Here is a 25,613-nt window from a genome sequence, read left to right as displayed (position 1 = left end):
GTATAAGCCTCAGTAGGTTTGGAGAAGAGCTTGAGAAACTTGGGGGCAGTCCCCTTTGTTCAAGTATTAAACTAATGGTAAAATAATCAATAGATTGCCAAACTTGGAGTCAGGAGGACCTGAGTTCAAATCCTACTTTTGACACTTATCAGCTGTGTGACCATGGGCAAGCCACTTCACCACGCTGTGCCTCAGTTTCCTCATCTGAAAAATGAGGGGAAAACTAGATGTCCTTTGCGGTTCTTTCCAGATCTACATTTAGGATCCTACAACTCTAAGTTAATTCATCCAAGGCTTGCTAGGCTTCCCTGAGAGGAAGACAGGAGAAGATATGATTCATCCCTAGAGCTCTGGGTCTAGCTAGGGGAAAGACAGGACTTATACAAAACAGTTAGAGAATGATATAAAACCATACATAACTGAGGTCCTCCTTCTCCTCCAGGGCTTTCAGAAGAATGAGGAAGGCTATGTATCAATACAGAGAAAGCGCTGAGTTGTAATCAAGACAACATTCCTTGCCTTGTTTTGGTCCTGTCGTAAACTGACTGTGTGACCTTAGGCAAGTTTTCTCATCCATGCCTTCACTTTCCTTTTTCTCTATTTCACAAAAGGTGCAAGATATAAAAGAAGACTAAAGCAGACTTTAAGAAAGCCACCAATCAACAAGCATTTAGTGAGCACCCACTGTGTGCCCAGAACTGCACTGGGCATTAGAGATACAAAGACAAAAGTAAAATAATACCTGTCCTCAAAAAGCTTACATTCAAATGAGGGAAACAACATGCCCATATTAGGTACATACAAAATGAATATAAAATAATCTCGTTCAGAGGAGGCACTAGCATCTGGGGAGGGGAGAGAAAGAAAGACTTCATGTAGAAGATGGTGTCTTAACTGAGTCATGAAGGAAATGACGGATTTCTAAGTCAGAGATGAGGAGAGAGTGCATTCTCTGAAAGGGGGATAGTTGGTGAAAAGGCAGAGACAAAAAGTGAAGTGTGATGTATGAGAAGCATTGGAGGGTCATTCTGACTGAACCATGTTGAAAAGAGCAATGTATAATAAGGCTGGAAAGATAGTTTGTGACCAGGCTGTTAAAGGCTTTAAATGCCAAACAAAGAAGTTTGTATTTGTTCCCAGAGGTAATAGGGAGACACTGGAATTTATTGGAGTGAGGGGTGTGGGAGGGGAGAGAAGGCAGATTTTGACATGGTCAGATTTGTGCTTTGGGAGCTCAGTAAAGAATGACTCACTAGTACAACAGAGGACTCTGGGTAATTGAGATTTAGAAGGTCAGTGAAGGAATAAAGGGGGTAAAACTGGAAATGGTAAAGTATAAAAGCTAATCCCAAAGCAAGGGGAGGATGGGCAGAAGATCAGATCATAGAATTTAAAGTTGAAAGGTCATTCCATTCCAAATGTCTTTGAGATCATTTGAGTATAAACCCTTATTTTACAGAGAAGGAAACCAAAGTTCAAAGAGTGAAAGGAATTTGATCAAGGTCACACTTCTAGTAATTAACAGAACTACGACTTAAGCTCAGGCTCAAACTAGGTCCTTCAACTCCAAACCCATTGTTCCTATCATTGCCCCATTGGATGACATCTTTACAGATGGAAGGGACCAGTGTCTATCCCTCTTCATCTTACAGAAAAGGAAACTCTGACCCAGAAAGGTTAAATGGCCTGCTAAGGTCACACAAGTGGCAAAGCCAGGATTTTAACCTAGCTGTTTTGACTCCAAATACAGTGTTCTTTCTACTATACTGTAACTGTTATGAAAGCCATTCATTCTATACTGCATAGGTCTTTGTTATTTAGGTGTGTTTTTGTAAGCAACAAATTTTAAGGCTTTCCTTTCTTAGCTAATCTGTCACTCTTTCACTTTATTGGATATTTAATCCATTTACATTTAAAGCTATGAGAGTTAGGTTTATCTTTTCTTCCAATTACCTCTAATGTTTTTTTTTCCTCAATTAGACTCTCTTTCTCTTACTTCATAAATACAGTAATTTGTCTCTTCAGTTATTTTATCTTAACTTACTCTAAGGCAACCCAATTTTCACCAGCTCTCTTCCCCTGCACTTCAAACCCCCAGGCCATTCATTACCCCTTTACCTAGTTTTAGAGTTTTGTTTTATTTATTACTTCTTTTTATATTTTTTCTTTTATCTAGTTTTCAAATTCTTCCCCTTTTTTCTTCTCAATTAAATAATCAAGTAACATCCATCTTCCTCTTCTCCCCTTCAACTTATTTTGCTTGTTAGTTTTTACATTTCATTTTCTGCACCTTCATTGGGGAAAAAAAGATTTTTCCTTCTTTCTCTTCATTATTTCCCTTCCATTTCTGTCATTCTAGATTTTTATTCTCTGATTCATGACCTTTACTTTATTTATTCCTTCTGTAGTCTTTGTATTCCTTGTGGAATTCAAGCTTCTAAGGTACCTATTTTGAGCTCCTTCTAAACAGTTTTTATTTTATCACCTTGTAGATCTTGCCCCATGGCCCCCTTTTTCTGCTGTGTCTCTCTCCTAGAAATACCAGTTCCTGCAGGTGATAGAGAAGATATGTACCCATGGTATATATCAATCCATCCATATACATACACATACATGTTTGTACATACATATCTATATACAAGGTACATGTGTGTGTGTGCATATGTTATATGTGTATATATGCATGTGTTACATTGCGTGTTTACATAATGTATATGTGTGCCTGTGTGTGTGTGTGTGTGTAATCGGTAACTGCAACATGAGGCAGAATTTGAGAAGAGCTATAAAAGGACTGCAAACCAGGGTTAGATGAGGTTGGAGGAAGGAGAATGACTTTAATGAGCACAGTCTGTCTCCTGCCCAGAAAACCAACCCATCAAGACAGCCCTTAATTACTCTCAGCTCTCTGTAGATAGAGACAGGTGAAGACTATGGCAATCCTTCAAATAAAAATAAAACTATCTGAAGGACTGTCATGTGGAAAAGGGGTTAGATTCATTCTTTTTGGCCCCAAAGAGAAGAACTAGGACAAACGAGTGGAAATTGGAGGGAGGTAGATTTTGGCTCAGTGTAAGAGTGAACTTTCTAATGGTCAGACATTTCCTTCCCTCTGTTCCTCTCAAACATTGTCACTAACTAACTACATGACCTTGGACAGAGATCACTTACTTCCTTTAATCCTTCATTTTCTTCCGTCTGCTAACTGGACTGCCTTGTGAACCAGTGATCTCAGTGGCACTGGAAGTCCCGGTTAAGTTGAACAGGACCTCTGAGATCACCTGGTCCCCTGCATATGACCTTTTTAACTACTCTGTGAATCTTGTCTCTCCAACCAGGCTGGGAGCTCTTTGAGGGCAAGGACCATGTAGGCTCCTTCTCCTCTCTCCTCCTTAACACAAATCACTCCTACATAGTGAGCATACAGTCGGTGGGCATGCAGTGAGGTTTAGTCCAACCTCTTCATTGTGCAGGGTAGGATACTTAGGCACAGAGGTTCTGGTGTGACTTGCTCCAGGACACAGAGCTAACCAGTGGGAGACATGATATTCCACCAAGGTTTTCACTCCAAAAGCTATCATTCTTTCCACTAAATTGTAAAAAGAAGACTACGATGGACCTTCAATATCATGGAGTCTTAACCCCTTCATGTTATAAATCAGGAAACTGAAGCCCAGAAAGGAGAAATGAGAGCCGTGACTCCTCTGGAATCACTGCATTACTGTACTTCATAGGTGAAGAGATGGCAGAGATTTCATTGGCCACCTAGTCCAAGCCTATAATTCTATAGTGGAGAAAATTAAGGGTCATGGACATTAAGTGATCCCTACAAGCTCATATAGGGAGTAAGCATCAGGGGCAGGATATCAACCCAGGTCTTCTGTCTCTAGAATCACTGTTCTTTATAATGCACCACACACTCAAGGTCACACACAAAAGTAATGGCAAAACTGGGACTGGAATCAGGGTGTCCTGATTCCCAGGCAAGGGCTCAAGCCAGTCAAAAATGTGATAGAAATGATTTTTGTCTAGGACCATAGCCTGGATAAGACTTCCTCAAAGTTCCCTACCAAATCTGGGATTCCATGGTCTCCAGGTCATAGGATCATAGATATAAAACAGAAAAGGGACCTCTGAGGCATCTAATACAATGATAAGAAAACTGAAGCCTGGAGGGCTTCTAGGAATTCAAGGGCACACAGGTAGTGAGCATCAAAGTCAGCATTTGAACCCAGACCCCCAACTCCAACTCCAGGTCTCTTTTCCCTGCAACACACTGACTTCCCAAGCATAGCTGAGTCATCCAGAAAGAAGGTCCCTTGTCCTCTACCATCTCTAAAAACAGGAACAAGTTTCCCTAGGAGAAAAAGGGATGATCATGCCAAGAGAACAGCAAGCCAGGGACAGTACTGAATGTCTGAACTTCTCCTCACAATCCTGTGACACCACTGAAATGTAGCTTCATCCATGAAACATCCTACATGCTGGCACATAACCCACTCCCATCACTGGGCCCCCACCCCTAGTAGCCTCTAGGAAATAAGCGTTCCATCACTCCAAATCCTGGTTTACACAAAGATTAGGGCAGTGAGAAGATGAGTGCTTATGTTTCTCTCTAGTCCTTTCCTCTTAGAATAAGTAGTTTGCATAGAACTCAGCCTTTCTATTAGAATATCTTCTCCCCATTTACCTATGATTTACACAATCAATAAGTCAGGTTCAGAGAACCTAGATCTCTCTTGTTCTCCACCATTGCTTCTCTGAATAGAGCTAAAAGAGTCATGGTAAGGATGTGGTTGTCAGCATTCAATTCAATGAACATTTGATAAATTCCTACAGGATATGGGATCACTTAAACTTGTCCCTTAGAATCTTTCTGAGCCCTCAAAGGTCAACTAATACCAATTTCTAGTGGTCCCTGGCACTAGCATTGGAAGAATAAAGCCTAGGGATAGGGCCATGGGAGATTATGTAGGAACAAAGGGACATGCAAGGAACTGAGGCATATATAGGCTTATAAATAGGCAGAGTAGATGGCCTGGTACATGGAATTATGTGAGTGACGCTGAACAGGGCCACCAAATCTTCCCCCATTTACTCGTTATAGTCATTGAAATATCACCATTCTAGCTCTATTCCTTTCAGTCACGGAGGCATTTTGTATAGGATCATGGGTTTAGAGCTGGAAGGGCTCTTAGGGCCATCTGATCTAATCTTCCTATTGTATAGATGAAGAAACTCAGGCCCTGAGAAAAGTGACTGGCCCAAGGTCAAATATGTATTAAGTAACAAAACTGGGATTTGAACCCAGGTTTTCTGATTCCAAATCCATTGAGGAAATATCTTGTTATAGGCTAACCCCTTATCTGAGAGCAATTGATAACATGATGCAGACGAATGAACATGGAGTTGGTGCCAAGATGGGATGGGGGTGGAGTCCCAAGAAAGGAGAAAGGGGAGGAAAGAAAAGAGTACAACGATTGATGTCACTGACTTCATCATGGTGCTGCCAGCTCTTTATCTCCTCAGGGCTGGAACTCTGGGGGCCAGAGAGGAAGGGGAGCTGGAAAGGGGAGGGGGATTCAAGGAAGGAGGCCAGTGGCCACAGTTCTCTTTCCAAGTTCACTCACATAGAAATGCATTTGAATTCTCAGGCACTCTTCTTGGAAAATCCCATCCAATTGAATCATCATGAGTGCCCATGAACATTTGTCATAAACCACCCAATTTTATGCATCATGCACTGGCTGCTTGGAAGTCAGGAGGTATGGGGGTGTGAGGAGGGGCTGGGATGGATCCAAGCTGAAGATGGGTAGTCAGTGTCTTCTAAATGGTGCAAGTAATCTCTTTTGAGATTTTCTCCTCTGGTGGAGGGTCTTGTCTCTGGGGGCACCAGTGTAAGTTGGGGGAGTCATCTCCGTGGAAGGCATGGTGGAAGATAACAAACAGAAGGCTCCAATGAGAAGACTAGATAAACAAGAATCCTGTCCTCTTCTTCTCCTCTCTTTAATCTCGTAGGTTGTGTGTCCCACCATTGTACCTTTCTCATCCTCTCTACCAAAAAATGGGGGGGGGGTATTTTAAACCCTTTGGTGATCAGAGAGAGAAAATTCCAAGTGTTTCCAATGAGAATGGACCATTAGAACAAGAGTGGCTTAATTCATATAGAAGAAAGACATTTCTACAGCACAATGCTGTATACATACAAGGGAGGTGCTCTGAAAAGGCAGGCAAGCTTTGCTCTGAAAGTTTCTCCAGAGTTTTATGGCAGAGTTTATATAACAATAAGCCAATGAGTAAGAGAAGCAAGCCGAAGTCCAGAAAGAACCTGAGTGCATTTGAACCTAGAGACTGATCTAGTAAGAGGAGAGGCCATGACTAAAGGTCATCTTGGGATTGGCGAGACGTTTCTTGATGGAGACCCCCACTGTATATTCTGTGATTTGCACTTTGGCAGAGAGACAAGGAGCTTGTATTCTGGAAAACATGGGACAATTAAGCAGATAGAAATGAAGTATAGAATAACATGTCAAATTGTGCGGGGCAGACTCTCAGCACCATAGGAATTCACAGAAGGGAGACAGAGGCATGGGCTGGTGTCAAGTTTCTGATAAAAGGGAGAAGAACTTAGGATCATAAACTCAAAAGACATTCCAGCTGGAAGGGACCTTAAGCCCATTTGACAGAGGAGGATACTAAGGCCTAGAGGAGGAGAAATGACTTCCTCAAGGTCATACAGCAAGTTAGCCACAGAACTACCACTAGAAAGCTAGACTCCAAGCCCAGTGTTCTGTCTTCTCTTCCACGTAGACTGAACAGAGCCTTCGCAGGCAATTGTAAAGCATTCTTTCTGAGCTGCCCTTAAATAGAGATAATTAAGTCTAGCATTAAGTCTACCCTGGAGACAGGGTGCTAGATTTAATGACTTTTAGGGAATTGTGACCCTTCTGAGAGCAACCAAGAAAATGCATCCAAAAAAAAGAAAAAAAAGACAAACAAAATGTAACCCTAATAAGGATGGGAGGGAGTTGTCCATCATACTGACCCAGACTCCTGCCAGAGTCTACCAACTTTTCCATGGTGAAGTCATGTCTCTAGGATATAGATAACTCATTTAATTCAGTAAGACAATGTCCCCCAGACTGGGGGTTTGGTGTTCATGCAGGTTGGTCAATTGATGAAGTTGAGGTTTTCCCCCCACTTTTTGTTTTGCTATCACATAGGATGAGTCCAAGAGGAACAAAGCATTTGACAAACCTTAACTCACCCACTCCCCTTCCTGGGTCTCAGTTTCCTTGTGATACTGTGAAAAAAAAAACACTGGCTTGGAATCAAAAGTCTTGGGTTCAAACCTTGCCTCTGATTCTTAATAACCGTGTAACTATGAACAAGTCGCTGAACCTCCCTCAGTCTGTTTCCTCATCTCTAAAATAAAGAGGTTAGGATAGATGGCTTCTTGGGCCATCTTCCAGCTCTAAAGCAATAGACCTATGAACTTTAAAATGAAGAAGTTACATTAAAATTACCACTAAGGTCCCTTCCATCTTTGTACCTGTGATCTTATGGTCCCGTCCCCTGCACTCTGTGTGTGTATGTCTATCTGTCTGTCTGTGTTTCTGTGTCTCTCTCTGTCTGTCTCTCATTTGGTATGGTTTCCAGTCCCTAATAATCTTCTTGAAGCCGATGAATGGCATGGAACAGTAGAAAGTATATTGTCTTTGGAGTCAGAGGAACTGGATTAAATTTCCACCTCTGATGTTTGCTATGTTACCTTGGACCAATAATTTCTTCTTCCTGGGCTTCAGTTTCCCTAGCTGCAAAATGAATAGGTTAACCTAGTCGGCCTCTGAGGTCCCTTCCAGCTTTTGGTCTGTGATCTTATGATCTTCTCCCAAAATGCGTTGGACAGAATGGACCAGAATACTCTAGATGTGGCTTGGCATGGGCAGAGCACAGCAAGGGTTATCACCTTCCTCATTTTGGACACTGCATCATCTCATTCCAGTTCTGAGCAGAATCAAACGGGTAGATTGCCAATGCCTTGAGCAGAGCCAGCAAATCGTGAGTCACAATCTGAGGCTTTTTCATCCAAGGATGAAGTTCCCTGACAATAGACAATTACCATCTTTGACAGCAGAAAATGAGAGGGTTAATTAGGTTAACCATTGGAAAACAGAGGTTAGCACAATCAAGAAGGTTAAGTATGCAGTGGCCTGCTGTGGATTTCACCTCTCAAGAGCAGAAGAAAGCCTGACAATTCGGAGGGCTTGGTGCTCAGGCTGGGGCTGTTTTTTCTTTAATCACATCTAGTAGTCTCAGTGCATCTGGCATCAGCAGGTTCATTGGTTGCTCCCAGCTTTGGTCAGCTCTGGCAAGTTCCAAATTTCCTGAGCCTCAATGAAGATAATAATGTTGATAACATGGGAGAAGAGGAGGCGATAGTAGCCATCTTTCTAACCCCACATCATGCTGCTTCTCATAGTAATTGTTTCAAAATTACCTCGGGAGTTAAGGAGGAGGGAGAAAAAGCATCGCCACATCGCTGAGATGGCATTGATTGCTTATTCGTGCCCGCTCATTGCTGAGAAGGGAGAGGGCACAAGAGGCATTTGGAAACAAGGTCAAGACAAGGGTAACGAATCTCAGTTAAGACATGCATGCCTCCTCAGTTTATGAGCAGTTTTTAGCTTCAAGGTAATACTTATAATTTTAAAATAGCATCATAATAATATTTAGAAAGGTAGAAACAATGCACTGCCTAATGTTCTGGGGTCCAGTGTGGGAAAAGGATTTGATCAAAGTTTCCCAGGGAATAAAGAGCAGAACCAGGATTCAAACCTGGGTCTGATGATTCACAATAGAAGGCTCTTTTGACTACTCCAAGCTTGACTCCAGCTCCATTGTGGGGAGTCCCCCCACCCTGCACAGCAGAAGACAAACCCAAATGCCTGGCTGGCTTCTGGCTCAATAATCTATCTCACCCGCAGTTTTCTTACCCCTCTTTCTCTTTACCCAGCTTACTCTCTTCACTCAGCTTCAGAATCTGTCTTATTTATCTTCTAGAACAACCTCTCATCTGGCTTGTTAGGGCAATTGTCCTTTCCTTTGGGCAATTTGGAATGTGGAGGGGAGACAGTTATTATTGCTTGGAGCATCCTGTGACCTCATCAAGGAGAGGATGTGGCTGTGCCTCTAAGGTTACCACTAAACCACTCAGCTGGAAGCACCTGCCTCCTCAATCAGGCACTCGTCTTTTTCTTCTTCCTCCTCCTTTGTCGCCTCTTATTTCTCCTCTTCCCCTTCCTCCTCCTCTCCTATCTCCTCCTTATCCTCCTCTTCTTTCTCAGAGTCAGAGTTTAGTGATAGAAATGGGAGACTCAGTGCCAGCATTAGGGGACACACTCAGTGCTGGTGGTAGGGGCTCAGTGATGGCAAAAGGACCTTAGTGCCAGAATTGGGACTCAATGCCATTCTATGCCAAAGTTGGGAGGGCAGTACCCAGTGCTGGGGATGGGGCCTTAGTACTAGAGTAGGGGAAGCTCAGCTTCAGTTCTACTTGGCTTCTTCCTGTGTGAGAGACAACTCAGGCCACACTGTCTCTACGGCCCCAAATCCGAAAGGCTCCTCCACCCAGGGTACCTTCAGCAAAGGGCACTTTTAGCTGACCAGGATGGAATATTTCAAATGGGGCATTTGGAAAGAGCAGCAGGTCTAGGTTACTACAGGACAAGTTCAAGTCTAAGTACTCCTGCCTCCCCACCCCATATTCCTGATCCCAATCCCTGACAATGAGCTCCATTTACCAGCTCCTTACAACCTCCAGGGCTTCCCAAGAGTCCTTCTCACTAGCTTCTCCTGACCACTCAATCTCAGTAGCTTTTCTTGATCTCTTTTCATGGCTCCCTTCTCCTCAGTTATCCCCAATACTAAGTGGAGTCCCTTGTGTGTATGTGATGGAGCCTAAAGAATGCTGGGGGGTTTGGGACAGTATTAGGAGGAGACCGAGGAAGACTATAGCTTTGTGGGGATCCAGGTAAGAGCTGGAAGAAGGTGTGGATTGGCTAAGATGGGTTACTTCCAAGGGTTGATGCCACCACTTTACTCAACAAAGCTTCTAGCTAAAGATCTCCCTCAACTCCCAGAAGCCTCAGCTCTCAATATTCAATTCCACCACAAAGGCAGTGTGGTACTGTGGAAAGATTGGGGGATTTGGAGTCAGAGGACCTGGGTTCGAATCTTGGCTCTGAGGGTACTTCCTACCATGTGACCGTAGACAAGTCACCACCCCTCTAGGCCTTAGGTGCCTCATCTATAAAGTGAGAGGATTAGACAACACAGCCTTGGAGGGACCTTCTAATTCTGGATCTGTGGTCCTATGATGAGGTCTATTTGTCTTACTTGGGGGCTGCTAGGTAATGCAATGCATAGAGCTAGTACTAGGCTTAGAATAAGGAAGATGCCTTCATGAGTTCAAATCCAGCCTCAGACACTTACTAGCTGTGTGACCCTGGGCAAGTCACAACCCTGTTTGCCTCAGTTTCCTTATTTGTCAAATGAGCTGGAGAAGGAAATGGCAAACACTTCACTATCTTTGCCAAGAAAACCCTAAAATGGGATCACAAAGAGAAGACGAACGATAACTTACATAGTACAGGGTAAAGAGTTGTGGCCATGGAATCAGAGGACCTGGATTCAAATCCTGTCTTAGACAATGATGACCTATGTGTATGTAAATAAGTCCCTTCACTGCTCCATATGGTTTCTGCATCTGTCAGATGAAGGAATTGGCTGATGAGGTGCCCTTTACCTCTGGAACTATGATCCTATGAGACCTTGGGCAACTCCCTTATCTATAAAATAGAAAAGATTGGACTAGAATCAAGGGATCTTCATCTTTCTTGTGTCCTGGGTCTCTTTCACCTCTGTTGTTTTTGTTCAGTTGTATTTCATTCATGTCTGATACTGTGCAACCCCATTTGGGGTTTTCTTGGCAAAGATACAAGAATGCTTTGCTATTTCTTTCTCTAGTTCATTTGACAGATGAGGAAACTGAGGCAAACAGGGTTAAGTGACTTGCCCAGGGTCACACAGCTAGTAAGTGTCTGAGGCCAGATTTGAATTCATGGAGATGAGTCTTCCTGACTCCAGGCCCAGCGCTCTGTGCATTATGGCGCCACCAAGCTGCCCAGTCTACTGACTATAGACTCTTTCTCGGAATGTTTTAAAATGCATAAAATACCCTTTGACCCAGCAATACCACTTCTAGGGTTGTATCCCAAACAAATCACACAAGCGGGAAAAAGACCCATATGTACAAGGATATTTATAGCAGCTCTTTTTGTGGTAGCCAAGAATTGGAAATCAAAGGGATGCCCATCAATTGGGGAATGGCTGAACAAGCTGTGGTATATGAAGGTGATGGAATACTATTGTGCCATAAGAAATGGGGATGATGCAGACTTTGTAACAACCTGGACATGATGCTGAGTGAGCGGAGCAGAGCCAGGAGAACATTGTGCACAGCCACAGATATATGGATTCCGTGAGGACCAACCCTGACATACTGCGCTCTTCTCAGCAACCTAAGGGGCAAGGGCAACTCCAGGGGACTCACGATGGAGAATGCTATCTTCATCCAGAGAAAGAACTGTGAAGTTTGAATACAGATCGAGGCGCACTACATGCTCGCCTTTTTTGCTTCTCTTTTGTTTTTGTTTTTGGGTTGTTTTTTTTTGGTTCTGTTTCTTCTTTCTCATGATTCAGTCCATTGGTCAAAATTCTTCTCCACAACTTGACTAGTGCATAAATTAATTCAATGCGAAGTTATACATGACAGTTATATGAGATTTCATGCCGTCTTGGGGAGGGAGGGGGGAGGGAAGGGAGAGAATGTGGAACTCAAAACTATGTAGAACCGTGTGTGGTAAACTAAAAATAAATAAATAAATTTTAAAAATGCATAAAATAAAATACATAGGATTAACAAGAAAACCAATTATATTGAAATTCTTATCAATTTTTTTTTTAAAGTTCAGGGACTAGCCGGTCTCTAAGTTCCCATCTAAGACGCTGCTGTGATTATGGGTGGTGGTGCAGGAGGAGGAGGAAGGGGAGGAGGAAAGGGAGGAGGGCACCATGTTTAGACCAACCACGATCTCTGCCCTCATGGACTTTAGTCTGTTTGGGGGATATGGCCCATGCCCTAATGCAGCAGTTGGCTGTTAGGTTTGTCCTAATGCTTATCAAGGGCAGATCTTACTCATTCCTTGGGGGTGCTCTTGCTTTTCCTATTTGCTTAATTCACCTACTCTTAATCCCTTTGCTATGGGCTGCAGCCCAGGAGGAGCCAGAGGAGGAGGGGATGGTGAGGGGCTCCTCCTTGCTCCCATTCAGGCTCAGCTCCTAGCAAAGTCTCTGAGATCCGAATGCATAACCGCATCCCCTTGCCCTGGAAAGCTTTGAGATCGGCAGGTAGCAAGCTTGAGTGGGAGTAGGGGTAGAGGGGGTGAGTGTGGAGGGGGAAGCTCATCGCTTCCAGAGGTGATGCTTTTCATTCTAATAGGAGGAATTGATTGAGAGTGTGTGTGCAAAGCCGTTTCCATCCTTGCTCCCCCGAATGTGTTCTTTGTTTTATGGCTTCTTCGTGAGAGGCAACATGACAAAATGGAAGGAGCATTGGCTTTGGGGGCCCCTGGGCCTCAGTTTTCTCGTCTGTTAAATGAAAGGTTTGGACTCGGTAGCCTTTAAGGTCTCTCCCAGCACTAGAACTATGACCCTGTGGGATGACATCTGTCACTCCCCTGCCCCACCTCCACCCCCAAGTTCCTCCTCTAAATGACTGGATTGGACTAGATGGTCTCTGAGGCTCCCGCCAGCTCTAAATCCTATGAATCCCATTACCTGGAGCCAGGAGACCTAGGCTGAGTCCTGCCTCTACTCCTGGCTAGCTCTCTGACCTTGGCAAATTTTTGCTTCACATCTAAAAGTCTCAGTTTCCTTTAAGCGAAAATTAAATCCTAGTTCTCAGTGTATTTACTACCTGTGTGACCTTAGACAGGTTATTCAACCTCTCTGGGCCTGTTCCCTCTGGAAAAGGAAGGGTTTGGACTAGATGGCCTCTGAGATCCTTTCCAGCTCTAAATCTGTGTTTCTACAAACTCACTGCTCATGTCAGCTTTCTCCGGCCCTCAGTTCCCTAATCTGGAAAACGACAGAGTTCAACTCGATAGTCTGTAAAGAGCCCTTCCAGCTCTAGATTTGGGGGCCTATAGCCCCAGACCTCCAGTCAGTCCCTCATCCATTCCTACATCCATTCATTTCGTGGACATTGGGCCACGCCCAAATATTAAGCATCAGAAGATGTTGCAAAGACAAAGACTTTAGGAGTCTCTGGTTTGAGACTGTGGCCTTTTATATTGTCCATGCTGCTGCCAGCACCTTCATTAGCATGGATAACTGAGAGCAGAATGTATTATTGTGTTAACTGGTGAACAAGCTACAACACAGTGTCTCTGGGAACACCAGCCGCCCATGAGTGGATGGATCTGGTCCTGCTCAGCCCCTCGGCTCTGGAAGAGGGAGAGGGGAGATGGCCTGGGGGCGGGGGGGGGGGGGCCCTTGGGCGGCATTCCACGGAGAGCAGCACATCATTGCAAGAAGACAAATTGGAGGCAGTTAGGAGGAGAGAAGCCAAGATGATTAAGGGCCCAGGGAGAGGATTGATTTATGAGGAAATATGGTAGGAGCCAAGTCTCGGCAGCAGCTCGGTAAAGCAATGACTTTGGGAGGGGCAGAGGAAGGGAGCGGGAGGGAGGGGAAGCATGATCAGAGTCTATAAATATTTGAAAGGTGGCACCTTCCCAAGGCGAAGAGGATGTAGGAAGTGGGATAATGAGGAGGAACAGGGCTAATGTGAAGAAATGGAGAAAGTACTCGGCATCCAGAAAGGAGACAAATGTAGGGCTGTTCCGTTCAGTTCAGCTCCTGTATGTCTGGTGTTTGGTGTATATACACCCAGGAGGCTGGTCTCCCAGCCTCCCTGAGGACAGAGGGCTGGGGACAGAGGCTATCTCCTCCTTCAGTCACTCAATCAGTAAGCATTTATTAAGCACCTACTAAATGCCAGATGCAGCAGCTAGGTGGCACAGTAGCTAGAGTGCCAGGCCTGGTGTCAAGAAGACTTCTCTCTCAGCCCAAATCCAGCCTCAAACACTTCCTAGTTGTGTGATCCTGTGTAAGTCACTTAATCTTGTTTGCCTCAGTTTCCTCATTTGTAAAATGAGCTGGAGAGGGAAATAGCAAACCACTCCAGTATCTTTGCCAAGAAAACCCCAAATGGGGTCATGGAGAGTCAGATATGACTGAAATGACTAAAAAAAAAGTGCCAGACATTGTACTAAGCAATAATGAAGGCAAAAGTCATCCCTGCTCTCAAGAAGCTCATGGGGGAGCAAGACCATATATGCACATACATGTATGTATACACATATATACATACGTTCAATTATATATATTATACATAAATTATATGTAGATTGTAAAAGTATATAAATATATAATTATAAAGTAAATATCATCTCAGTGGGAAGGCATTAATGTTAAAGAGAACTGGGAAAGGCTTCACTTAGAAGGCTGGATGTCTGCTGACACTTGCTAGAAGCCAGGAAGGCCAAGAGAAGAGATGAGGAGGAGGAGTGTTCCAGCTGTGGAGGACAGTCAACTGCAGAGAGTTGGAAGATGACATGTCTTGTACAAAGAACACTGAGGCCAGTGCCACTGGATCATAGAGTGTGTGAGAGAAGACTAGAGAGGGAGGAGGGGGCTAAGTTGTGAGGGGCTTTGAATGCCAAGCAAAGCATTTTGTATTTGATCCTGGAGAAGACAGGAAGCCGCTGGACTTTATCACATAGAGGGGTGATGTAATTGGATCTGCCCTTTAGGAAAATCACTTCGGTGGCTGAATGGAGACTGGATGGGTAGAGAGAGACTTGAGGCAGGCATCCCGCCCTCCCAGCAGCTATTGTGCTAGTCCAGGCATTGAGGTGATGAAGGCTGCACGGGTGGGGGTTGGGGGGCAGAGGAGAGAGGGAGGCATTGGGGAGATGTTAGGAAGGGAGAATTACATCCCACTTGGGACTCCCCCAAGGCAGGGACCGAGATCTCTTCGAAGACAGAGGCGTCAGTCTCTCCCATCTACAAGGGACTCCCTGGCTGCAGAAACTTGGTCTCCTCAGTGAAATCAGGGGCTCCCTAAAGCAAGAACCATCTCCCCAGACCAGAGGCAGCTAGGGGGCGCCATAGTGCATAGAGCATCATGCCTGGAGTCTGGAGAACCTGAGTCTAAATCTGGCCTTGGACACTTGCCAGCTGTATGGCTCTGAGCAAGTCGCTCAACCTCTGCCTGCCTTCATTTCCTCAACTGTAAAAGTGGGGATAATAAGAGCCACAAGTTCCTTCTTGGGAGCAGGAAGTGAATGCAGAGCACGGGAGGCAAAGTGTCAGCTGTGGCTTCAAAATGCTGAAAAGGGCATGTGTTAAAAGCCAGGGATGCTGACTTTATACTGATTCTGTTGATTCTAGCTGCACGCCTCTCCAGCCAGCCCCTTTTCCCTACTCACACAATCACCACCCTGTCGCCTGGATGTTTGCAGTTACCTCCTAAGTGATCTCCCAGCTCCAAATCTGGTACAGGAAGGAGACTCCCTGACCTTTCTCTCTTTCTGTCTCCTGGCCAGAGTGATGGAAAGCCACTATTTGATTGAGGGGGATGCCCAGGGCCTGGAGTACTTGCCCTATGAGGAAGACTGCCCTCTTGAGTGTGATTGTCCTGCCGACTGTTACCGGGCTGATGGCGGGCACCGAGAGTACAGGTCAGGCCTTGAAGGGAGCCCAGGGGAGGGAGCAGGGATCGGGGGAACTCTCTATGTCGGAATTGGGAGCAGAGCTGAGTGACTGCATGGGCTGGGAATGCAGGGGAACTGGCAAGCTTTGGAAATGAAAGGTCCTGGTGGTAGTGGAGGGGCAGCTAGTCAGGGGGTTGGGTGGGGGAAGGGTGGTAATCTGGAGAAATGAAAGCCTGTGCATACTTCGAAACTAGGGATCAGGAGGCCAGGCTCAGGACTTGGGTCCTCCTTGTTCCTCATACCACGTCTCACCTCTCATTTCCCCACCTCACTCCCAGGACCAAACACTGGTCAAGCAGCTCAGCCTCACCCCCTCCCAAGAAGAAGAAGAAAAAGAAATCTGGCCATCGGAGGAGTCGGTGAGTGGGCAGAGCCCCTGGGTTTGTGGAAAGAGAAGGAGGGTCATGTACTTGGACAAATCCCAAGCTCTAACCAAGTCACCTGGGGATCAAGGCTGATGTCCCTAACACTGGCAAAATGACCACTGGCCCTGGAGTCAGAGGACCTGGGTTCAAATCCTACCGCAGAGCTCTATCCATGACCTTGGGAAAATCAGACGTATAAAATGAGAGGGTTGGACTAGATATGCTCTGAGGTCCCTTCTAGCGCTCAGTCTGGGAACTAGGCTGAAATAGTCAAAAGACAGATTCCTGGGGCAGCTGGGTGGTGCAGTGAGTAGAGCACCCACCCTGGAGTCAGGAGGACCCGAGTTCAACTCTGGCCTCAGACACTTGACACACTTACTAGCTGTGTGACCTTGGGCAAGTCACAACCCCAATTGCCCTGCCTTCCTCCCTCCAAAAACAAACAAAAGACAGATTCCCCCTCTTCAGCTGCCATCTACATCTCCTTGGATCTTGGTACCCCACTAGATGGGGGGGGCCAGGAAGAGAGGGAGGGAGGGAGGGAGAGAGGAAGGGACAAAGAGGGGGAGGGAGAAAAGTTGGCCCAACACCATCCAGCATCATCCCTCTGGGCCCCAGCTTCCCCTCCTCTCCTTTCTGCTCTGGGAGAAGGGCCCTAACCCAGTTAACCACCTCCATCTCTATCTTTCTATCTGCCTGCCTACCTGCCCGCCTGCCTTCCTCCCCCGGGACCTGTCCTCAGCAAAAAGAGGAAGCTAGACTCTGAATGCAGGTCAGTGAGCTGGGCTGGGCAGGTGCCTTTGGGCTGGTGGGAGTGTCAGTCTCAGGCTTCAGAGATTCTGCAGAATGAAAGGGCTATGGAGGCCATACGGATGGCCACCCTCAGCACAGAATAGAGGACACCCAAGGGTCCTTGCAAAGGACAGGCTAAGAATTGCAGCAAAGCCAAACCCAGAGGTCCTGTGCCCTCTGCCTTCCCATCCTGGCCCCCTCCAGACTAACCCCAGACCTATTTCTATACTCCACACTATATTGCTATTAAGAATTCCCTTTTAGGTCTTAGTTCCTTTGAACCCACTATTATAGTTCAGATTCCCATGAGAGGAGAGGTGGACAGCTGCTGTCAGCCAAGGGCAAGGCTTATAACAACAGTGAGAACAGGGTCCTTGGAGAATAGGGCGTAGGCCAGAGACCTGGGAGTGGGGGAGAAGAGCCAATAAGGGCAAGGGGCTTGGCAGAAATCAAACTTCACGTTGACACCCGGGCATTAAGGGGTGAGAGGGAGATAACCACAGACATTTCCAGCCCTTATTATTCAATGATTCCTGATTCCCAGGTACTTAACCCCCACCTTGGGATCTGGGATGTTTTTCAAACTGCTTTCTCTTGAACCTGGGTGCCAGAATTTATCTCCTCACTCCCAGCACCCGACTCACCATTGGATTCAACTCAAAGCAATGCAGTGCAATTCCATTCAGTTCAGTTTAATTCAGTTCAACCTGCCAATAATTGGTTAATCACCTGCTGTGTGCAGAGTACTGTGCTAGACAGCTGGGGAGAAGTACAAAGCTGAGATTCAACTCAGTCCTTGCCCTGGAGGTGGGGGGTGGATAACCCATACATCAAAAACTGCAATAACACGCTATAAAGGCAGCCAAAGTGTTAGGAGGTTGGGGAAGGAAAAGGGCAGTCCTGGAGTAAGTGGTGTTGGAGTTGGACTTTAAAATAATTAGAGAAATCCAAGAGTCTGTGGGTGGTGGTGTAGGGAACAAGGTCACAGGTGGCCAGTGGTCCAATTTGGATGGATTATAGATTGTAGATGGATTGCACCCAGAAGGGACAAGCTAGGCGCTACAATTTAGAAAGGGCATCGATACAGGAGAGAGTATCCGGGTGAGAGTGACAAGGATAATGAGGTCAATTCACATGACACTTGGCTTAAGGAACTGGTGTGGTTTGATTTGGAGAAGGAAGACTCTGGGAGGACTTGAGAGCTATTGTGTGGGTGAGGATTAGACTTACTTTGTTTGGCCCCAGAGGCCTGAACCAGGAAGGCGAGGGGGGTGGGGGAGGATGGAAATGGCAAAGCTATGGATTTCAGCTCCACACCAACAAACACTCCTGAACAGGGAGAGCTGTCCGAAAGGGGAATGGGCTCCCTGGCCAGGTGGCAGGTCACCTCTCCCTGGAGATCTTCCAGGAAAGGCAACATGGGGATGTCTGAGGGGACCATCAGTCAGGTGTAGCAAACTGGACTAGGTGGCCTCAGGTCCTTCCTAACCCAGAGAGTCTGGTTCTGATTTTGTGAGTGATAAGAGATTAGGTGATATCAGGTGTGAGGATGGGGACCTTGAATCAAGCAGATGACTTTGAACTTTATTCTCTGAGGCAATAGGGGGGCATTGAAGGGCCTTGAACAGAGAATTAACTGGTCAGATCAGGGCATGAAGAATTTAACTCATCCTCTGATTGCAGGACAATTTGAAGGAGGGAGGGGAGAGAATGAAGGTGGCATACCCTATTCGGAACCTGTTGCAATCATATGGGCATGTTGGGGGTGGGATGGGGCTGGGAAAGAAATAGTCAAGGAAACAGAGATGAAAGCTATTGTTCTTGTCCTGTGTCAGCAGCTGTGGGAGCTCCTCACCCCTTCGGAAGAAGAAGAAAAATGGAAAGAAGCACAGACGTGACAGGTACCAAAAAAGTCATCCCCTCCCCAACCTTGGAGCCCTGAGCCCTCCTTCCCAGGTCTGTCCTGCTCACCCACCTACCTCACCAGAGCTCAGGGCCCAGGCAGGGAAGAAGAGGGATTGCTCTCAGCCCAGCCTGGTAGGGAGGAAGGGCAGGCTCAACTCCTCAAATGTCTGTTAAATGGGACCCATTTTATCACATCCAACAGGTCTGACTCAGGATCCAGGAGGAAGAGAAGACACAGGTGAGCAGGACCCTGCAAAGGGTGTGGCAGGGCTGGCTGGAGAATCAGATCCAAGTCCACCGAGGTTGGTTGGGGCACTGAGAAGTGGTGACTGGACCTGGAAACTGAGGAACAAGTTTAAGGTTGAGAGCCAACCCCAGCTCAAACCTGCTCCCAACCTTGTGTGTGCCCTAAGAACAGAGCTCTGCAAGGACTTGAGGGGTGAGCCCTTTCTCTAAAGGGTAATGATGGGGACCCCTAACGAAATGACCTGATCCTGAGAGATTTGGGGCTGAGAGAGGGAAGCTCCTGGGTCATCTTTGAGCTTCTTTCCTCCCCATATACTTTGCTGACCTAGGAGGGAACCAAAGCAGCTCAGATGCTCCAAGATTCCAAAAGGCCCACACCTTACTTCACCTTACCTTTCAGTCCCTCTTACGGGGATAGGACCATCCCTGTGACTTATTCTGTGACCTTGGGCAAATCATTGACCTCTCAACCTCAGTTTTCCTATCTGTAACATAAAATGTGAACTCCTGGAGGGAAGAAGATGTTTTTGCCTTTCTTTGGAACACAGTAGGTATTCAATAAATGCTTGTTGACTTGTTGACTTGACTAGATGACCTCTAAGGTCCTTTCCAGATCTAAATCTATGAACCTAAGTCATTTAATCTTTCTGGGCCTCAGTTTCCTTATCTGTAAATGAAGAAGTTGTTCGAGATGGCCTCAGAGGTCCTTTCCAGCCCTAGACCCATGAGCCTATGATTCTTTTCCCACATTGGAACCTTAGAGACAAGGCTGAGCCAGAAAATGAGCTGGTGTTCTGCTGCCCTCTAGTGATGGAAATCTCCAGGAGTGGGCACCTGTTGAGAAGCTCAACATTAAGAACCCATTGCTAGTCAGTTTTACCAAGGACCCACTGGGAGCCAGTCCCAGGCCAGGCAGCTCTAGCATAAAGCAATCCGAAGACACAGTTCCTTCCCTCTGGACGGTTGCCCTGACTAAGGAGCCCAGACTCACTCAGAGCCCTGGACGTGATGTTTAAGGCCCTCACCAATGCTATTGGTGAATTAGCAGGCATTTATGAAACTCCTGGGCTAGGCATTGGTCATACAAAGGCAAAAATATAACAGACCCTTCCCTCAAGGAGCTTCTGTTCTATCGGGAGAGATAACATGTACATACATAAATACATTCAAAATAATTGCAAAAGAGAAACAAAGTAGTTTAGGGAGGGATAGCATAAGCAAGAGGAAGGAAAGAAAGAAAGAAGTATTTATTAAACACCTACCATGTGCCAGGCACTGCGCTAAGCACTTTACACATATTTTTCTCGTTTGATCTTTGCAATAACCCTGGGAGGCAGGTGCTATCATTATGCCAATTTTTTTATTGTTCAATTTTTTTTATTCTAAGATTTTCATCTACAAAAAGTAAAAAAATAGGAGTGAGAAAGAGGCATTTAAGAGGTTGATGCTGTTAATTTTTAATCATGCAAGAACCATCAAGTGAGTTCTAAGAAAATTTAAATGGCATAACAATGCCCTTTTTTTTAAGACTCTGAGAACTTGGCATGAGTCATTCTTTACATGTTTTATGCTATGATAAATTAGTGATAAAGAAAAAGAAATCAGATGGCAAAATTATATTCAATTTCTAGTCTCCTTTTCTTCTCTCTTTCTCTAATTTTGCCTCAAATTCCCCTTAAAGATTTTAAGTTTTTCTTAATTCTTTTCCAGATAAAAACAAGGTACAATTATCTATATTAATCTTGGATGACAATGCTACTTATATTCCCATAATGGCTTTCTTATGTCCACAGGGAATAAGATTTTTTTTTTTGCTTTTTGGCAGGGCAATTGGGGTTAAGTGACTTGCCCAAGGTCACACAGCTAGTAAGTGTGTCAAGTGTCTGAGGGTGGATTTGAACTCAGGTCCTCCTGACTCCAGGGTGGGTGCTCTACTCACTGTGCCACCTGGCTGCCCTAGATATTTTAATACACAAACTTCACACAACAAAGTAGTACTTTTTATCATGATACCAATTTCACAGATGAAGAAGTTGACTTGCCCAAGGACACATAGCTAGTAAGTATCTGAAGCTGGATTTGAACTCAGATCTTCCTGACTCCAGGCCCAATGCTCTATTTCTTGTGCAGCCTAGCAGCTGGGGATACAGAGTTAGAAGACCTGGGTTTGAATCCTGGTAACCTTCATGACCTTGTCACATGACCTCATTGAACCTCAGTTTCCTATAAAACAACGGGGTTGGATTAGATCTCTGAGGCTCCTTCCAGCTCTTAAGCCCCCTTGCTCACTAACGTTCTATAGTGCTATGATCTGGTGAAAACTGGAAATTATTTGGGTTAAGGGCAAAACTGAGTGAGCCTCCTAGCAAGCATTGGATGGGCTGGGGTCGATCAGCGTGGTTGGAGGGAACATCTGAACCCAACAGAGCCGCTGAGCACAGACCTAAAATCGAATCTAGAAGTTCAGGGAAAGAGAGTTGGGGGAAGGGGAGAGGAGGGCAGGGCGGGCATGAGACAAGAGCCTTCCATTTCAGAAAGATCCCAAACCCTCTCACCCCAGCTTTGACTGGATCTGCCTGAACTGTCTGTGCTCTTGGCAGGGGCTCATCAATGCCTGAGCACCTGGCACCACTCTAAGGGTACCGGTTCAGCCCTGCATTCGAATAAACTGTCCTCATCTTTCTCACATTAATTAAATCAGCTCCGGATTAAGTGTGTACATAAGGGCTGAGCTGCCCAGAGGGAAAGAGTGAAAAGAAGCCTGGGAAAGCTTCTCAGGGGAGATAAGCTTGGAGCCAGGTCTAGGGGGGTCTATGATCTTCACAAAGCTGTTGGAGTGGAGGCAGACAGACCCTGTGTTGGAGAGTAATAAACAAAGCTGTGGGCCGTCCCATCATAGGGCTCAATCCCAAAGACGGAGGCATCCTATCATAGGTCTTAGCTCTCAAGGAAAGGTAAGTTTTCTGGCAGGTTCTAAGTCAGGTACCTGACTAGCGAATGACCCCGGTCGCTTCTCCCCACTCCTAACTCCCTGGACACTGAGCTGCCTGTTGTTTGTAGGTCCCGGAGCCCCAAAAGCAAACGAAAAGAGAAAAACAAAGAGAGAAAGAGGTAAGAGACCCACATTTCTGCCCCTTTCAGGGTGGGGTGCCAAGAACCAGCTGAGACTGGTTTGAGGCCTGCCATGAAAGTATAGGGAAGAACTTGGTTTAGTGTGAGTTCTGCCATAGACTGACTCGGGCTTTGAGAAATAGCGAGAGGTATTCAGGGCAAGTATTCTCTCCTTCCACCCCTGCCCAAAGTGGCTGAGCCCCTTTCCTTTTTGTAGAAGGTGTTGGGGTGGGGTTGACTGAGGCCCTGAGAGGGGCACTGGAGGATGTTAGTGGTCAGTGCCAATTTTAACTAGAGGAACTGTACGCAGACACTGATGTGGTGTGACAAGAGGCTAGGTGAAGACCTTCCTGGTCCCTAGATATCTCCACCACCTGCTCTGCTGTGCTGCTGCTTTTTATCTCTCTGATAGGGACCAGATTCCCCCCTCCACCATCCCCAACACACACACCTTCCTTGGAGAGGACTCAGGCTTATACTCCAAATAGCTACTCCCAGGAGGGGCAGCGTAGGGATTGTCTTTCATTCACACTAGAGTGGAAGGTGCTGATATCACAGCCTTCTCCCAGAGCAGGGTTTGATGGAGAAGAGGCAAGAACACTGAGCACTGGGAGGAAGGGCACAGGAGCTTCCTTCAATCTGAGGACTGTAGAGCTAGGTTGGCCTATGCTTCCAGCCTCCCCTCTCTCCGTCTCTTCCCTTCACCTTCTCCTTTTCCAGGCCTCATAGTGAGTCTCCATCAAGAAGGTCTCACCGACACAGTAGCTGTAGTTCTCATAGCGCGTCCATATCTTCCAACTACAGCAGCTCCAAATCTCCCAGCAGGTAGGCTGGCCAGCCTACAGCAAACCATGGCCATGCCAAGGGCATGGCAGATGGGATGTGGCCAGGCCTTTGGGTTGAGTTCAGGGGCTGGGGGCTTGGAAAATGTGCATGAGAATTTTAGTTTTTCTTCTGAGTCTTGTGGAGCCCCTGCCCTCTGTGGAACGTTTAAATGCCTAGAATGTGGTTGGGGGGGTGGGGGGAGTTGGAACATTGAGCACTGGAGGGGCGCAGGCAGTTCTATGATGACCTGCCTATGATAAAATCAAAAGGGCTTGGGTCAGTCGATCAGCCCATTCATCAAAACTTCCATCAGGCCCCCCCAGGGCTGAGCTTCCAATTCTGTTGGGATAACAGAAGATAACAGGGACCCTGACCTCAGGGAACCCATGGTCTCATGGGAGAGGCATAGAGAAAGGTAGGGAGTAACATTAAGGAGTGAAGCCTACTAGCTGAGCATACCAAGTTCTGGAAGAGATCAGGGCAAGCAGAGATTATTGGGGGGCTGGAGCAGTCTGGGAAGACATCCTGGAGGAGATGATGCATCATCTAAGGGATCTGGGCCTTGATCTCTCTCTAAGGCAGAGAGGGCAGTGGAGGGGTAGGGTGGGATCCATGGTCACAGAGGCCTGTGCCTCCAGTCCATGTGGCCAAGACTGGTTTGGTAGAGGGTGAATGAAGTAGGAGGGTCCCACCCTGGCTCCCTCCATCCCTCCCCTTGCTACAGACTGAGCCCCAAGCCCAGAGATGATGGCCCCAAGGCCAGTAGCCAGCGGTCCAGCAGGAGCAGAACATCCTCTCCTTCGGGCCGCAGCCGATCGGGGTCTCCACACCAGAATGGCCAGCGGAGCAGGCGTCCCAGCCAGTCCCGAGGCAGCCCATCGGACACCCCACTGGATGTACGTACCCCTGGCTTTTGCCACCATCCACCTTCCCCTCTCCACCCACCTCCCCAACCTTTGGCAAAGGTCACTTCACATTTATAGAAGGTCAGGTGGGGTCAAGCTCAGACCCTCCCTCACACCAAGTCTGTAGATGAATCCTGTTCCTTGTGTGTGTATGTGTGTGTGTATGTGTGTGTGTTGGAGATTAGGAGAGACTGAAGTCCATTGCCCCTGCCTCTCCCTCTCCCCACCCATCCTGTACCCCAACAAGGGCAGATCATACCAGACCCCCTACTCTCCACCCCAAGCTCCTGAGTGTACAGTTAAATTAATTAGGTGGAAAGAGCAGCTGGCGATCTTCCTAGAGCTATGGATGGGCTGAAGATGGACACCAGGGTGGTCGTAGAATAAGAAGAAGGCAGGATATTTGTAAAAGTAGCCCCCTTCATTTGTGCCGGCACTTTGTCCTTCCTCAAGAGACTTTCCCACCCATTATCTCATTTGATCTCCCACTACTGCCCAATGAAGAAGGTATGGAAAATGTTATTCCTATTTCATAGGTGAAGAAACTGAGGTACAGCTAGAAAGAAGAGGAAGAGATGCACTTAGAATTCAGAGTTCCTAGCAGCCATATGTCCTTGTAACTTGGAAGTCCCAGGGACCAAGCCAGAGCTCCCTCTTACTACTAGAGTCCCTCTGCTACAAGAGCAAGGCCCTCCAGGAGCCCCCTTCCCCTGGCTAGGAGTGGGGGGAGGCCAAAGCATCCCATTTGGAATGTGTAATGGGAGCAGTATTAACTGGGAAATAGATTAGGATGCTTTGGGATCAAGGGTCATAGGTCTAGAGCTGGACAGGACCTCAGAGGTCACCTAATCCAATCCCCTCGTTTTACAGATGAGAAACCTAAGGCCCAGGGAAGAGAAATGGCTTATGGGACTAGATGTTCTCCCCAAATTGTTAGTGTGCCATCCTCCACCCCAACCCCCACCTCCCATCCTCCTTTGTTTCCTGGGATCTCTGAATAGGAAATGCACATCTCTCTTTGATGATCTTAGAGTGTTTGCTCTAAGGGGACATGGTTTAATTTCAACTCCTAGCATCAACCTCAGATAGTAATGGCAAAAATGGATTTTTCTTTATCCCTTTGTCCCCAAAAGCAACTTGAGTGGTTCAACATGGTATCAATTAGTCCACAAATCCCTGTCCCTGGCACTCACGTCCCATCCCCAAGACTGAGTCCTCAGCAGCAGCACTGAGCACCCTTCCACACCCATCCCCAGTGCTACTCCCTATCTGTAACATTGAACCCCCATCCCTAGCACTGATCCCTGGCTCTGTTTGCCCCCAGAACTGAGGTCATCATGTCTGGGATGAAATGCCCCAAAACCAGGAATATTTTAAACACCATGAAACCTTCGACAACTCGACACAATTCTTACTCATTTTTTTAAAAAGCCCCTGATGTCTGGTCCAATTTGTTTTTTCTCCACCACCAAAACACAGCATTTAATTTATGAATGCCCACATAAATTGCCTGGCCCCAAGTCCCACCCTTTTTGCTTTGAAAAACCAGCTTCCTCATCCCACCC

At 46.4% G+C, this 25,613-nt stretch overlaps 1 protein-coding gene across 1 annotated transcript in view; it reads left to right on the top strand.

Annotated features, from left to right (window-relative positions):
• SRRM3 (serine/arginine repetitive matrix 3) overlaps nucleotides 1-25,613 on the top strand; it is a 56,491-nt gene that overhangs the window by 11,557 nt on the left and 19,321 nt on the right. The window contains exons 3-11 of the mRNA XM_036768086.1: nucleotides 15,732-15,866; nucleotides 16,178-16,258; nucleotides 17,007-17,036; nucleotides 18,895-18,957; nucleotides 19,164-19,199; nucleotides 22,268-22,318; nucleotides 23,039-23,143; nucleotides 23,868-24,039; nucleotides 24,127-24,129. Of these exons, the coding sequence (XP_036623981.1) occupies nucleotides 15,732-15,866; nucleotides 16,178-16,258; nucleotides 17,007-17,036; nucleotides 18,895-18,957; nucleotides 19,164-19,199; nucleotides 22,268-22,318; nucleotides 23,039-23,143; nucleotides 23,868-24,039; nucleotides 24,127-24,129 (676 nt within the window). The remainder of the gene's footprint in view (nucleotides 1-15,731; nucleotides 15,867-16,177; nucleotides 16,259-17,006; nucleotides 17,037-18,894; nucleotides 18,958-19,163; nucleotides 19,200-22,267; nucleotides 22,319-23,038; nucleotides 23,144-23,867; nucleotides 24,040-24,126; nucleotides 24,130-25,613) is intronic.

Source organism: Trichosurus vulpecula, chromosome 7 (assembly GCF_011100635.1).
Source record: "Trichosurus vulpecula isolate mTriVul1 chromosome 7, mTriVul1.pri, whole genome shotgun sequence".
NCBI lineage: Eukaryota > Metazoa > Chordata > Mammalia > Diprotodontia > Phalangeridae > Trichosurus > Trichosurus vulpecula.
This window is presented reverse-complemented; position numbering and strand designations above follow the sequence as displayed.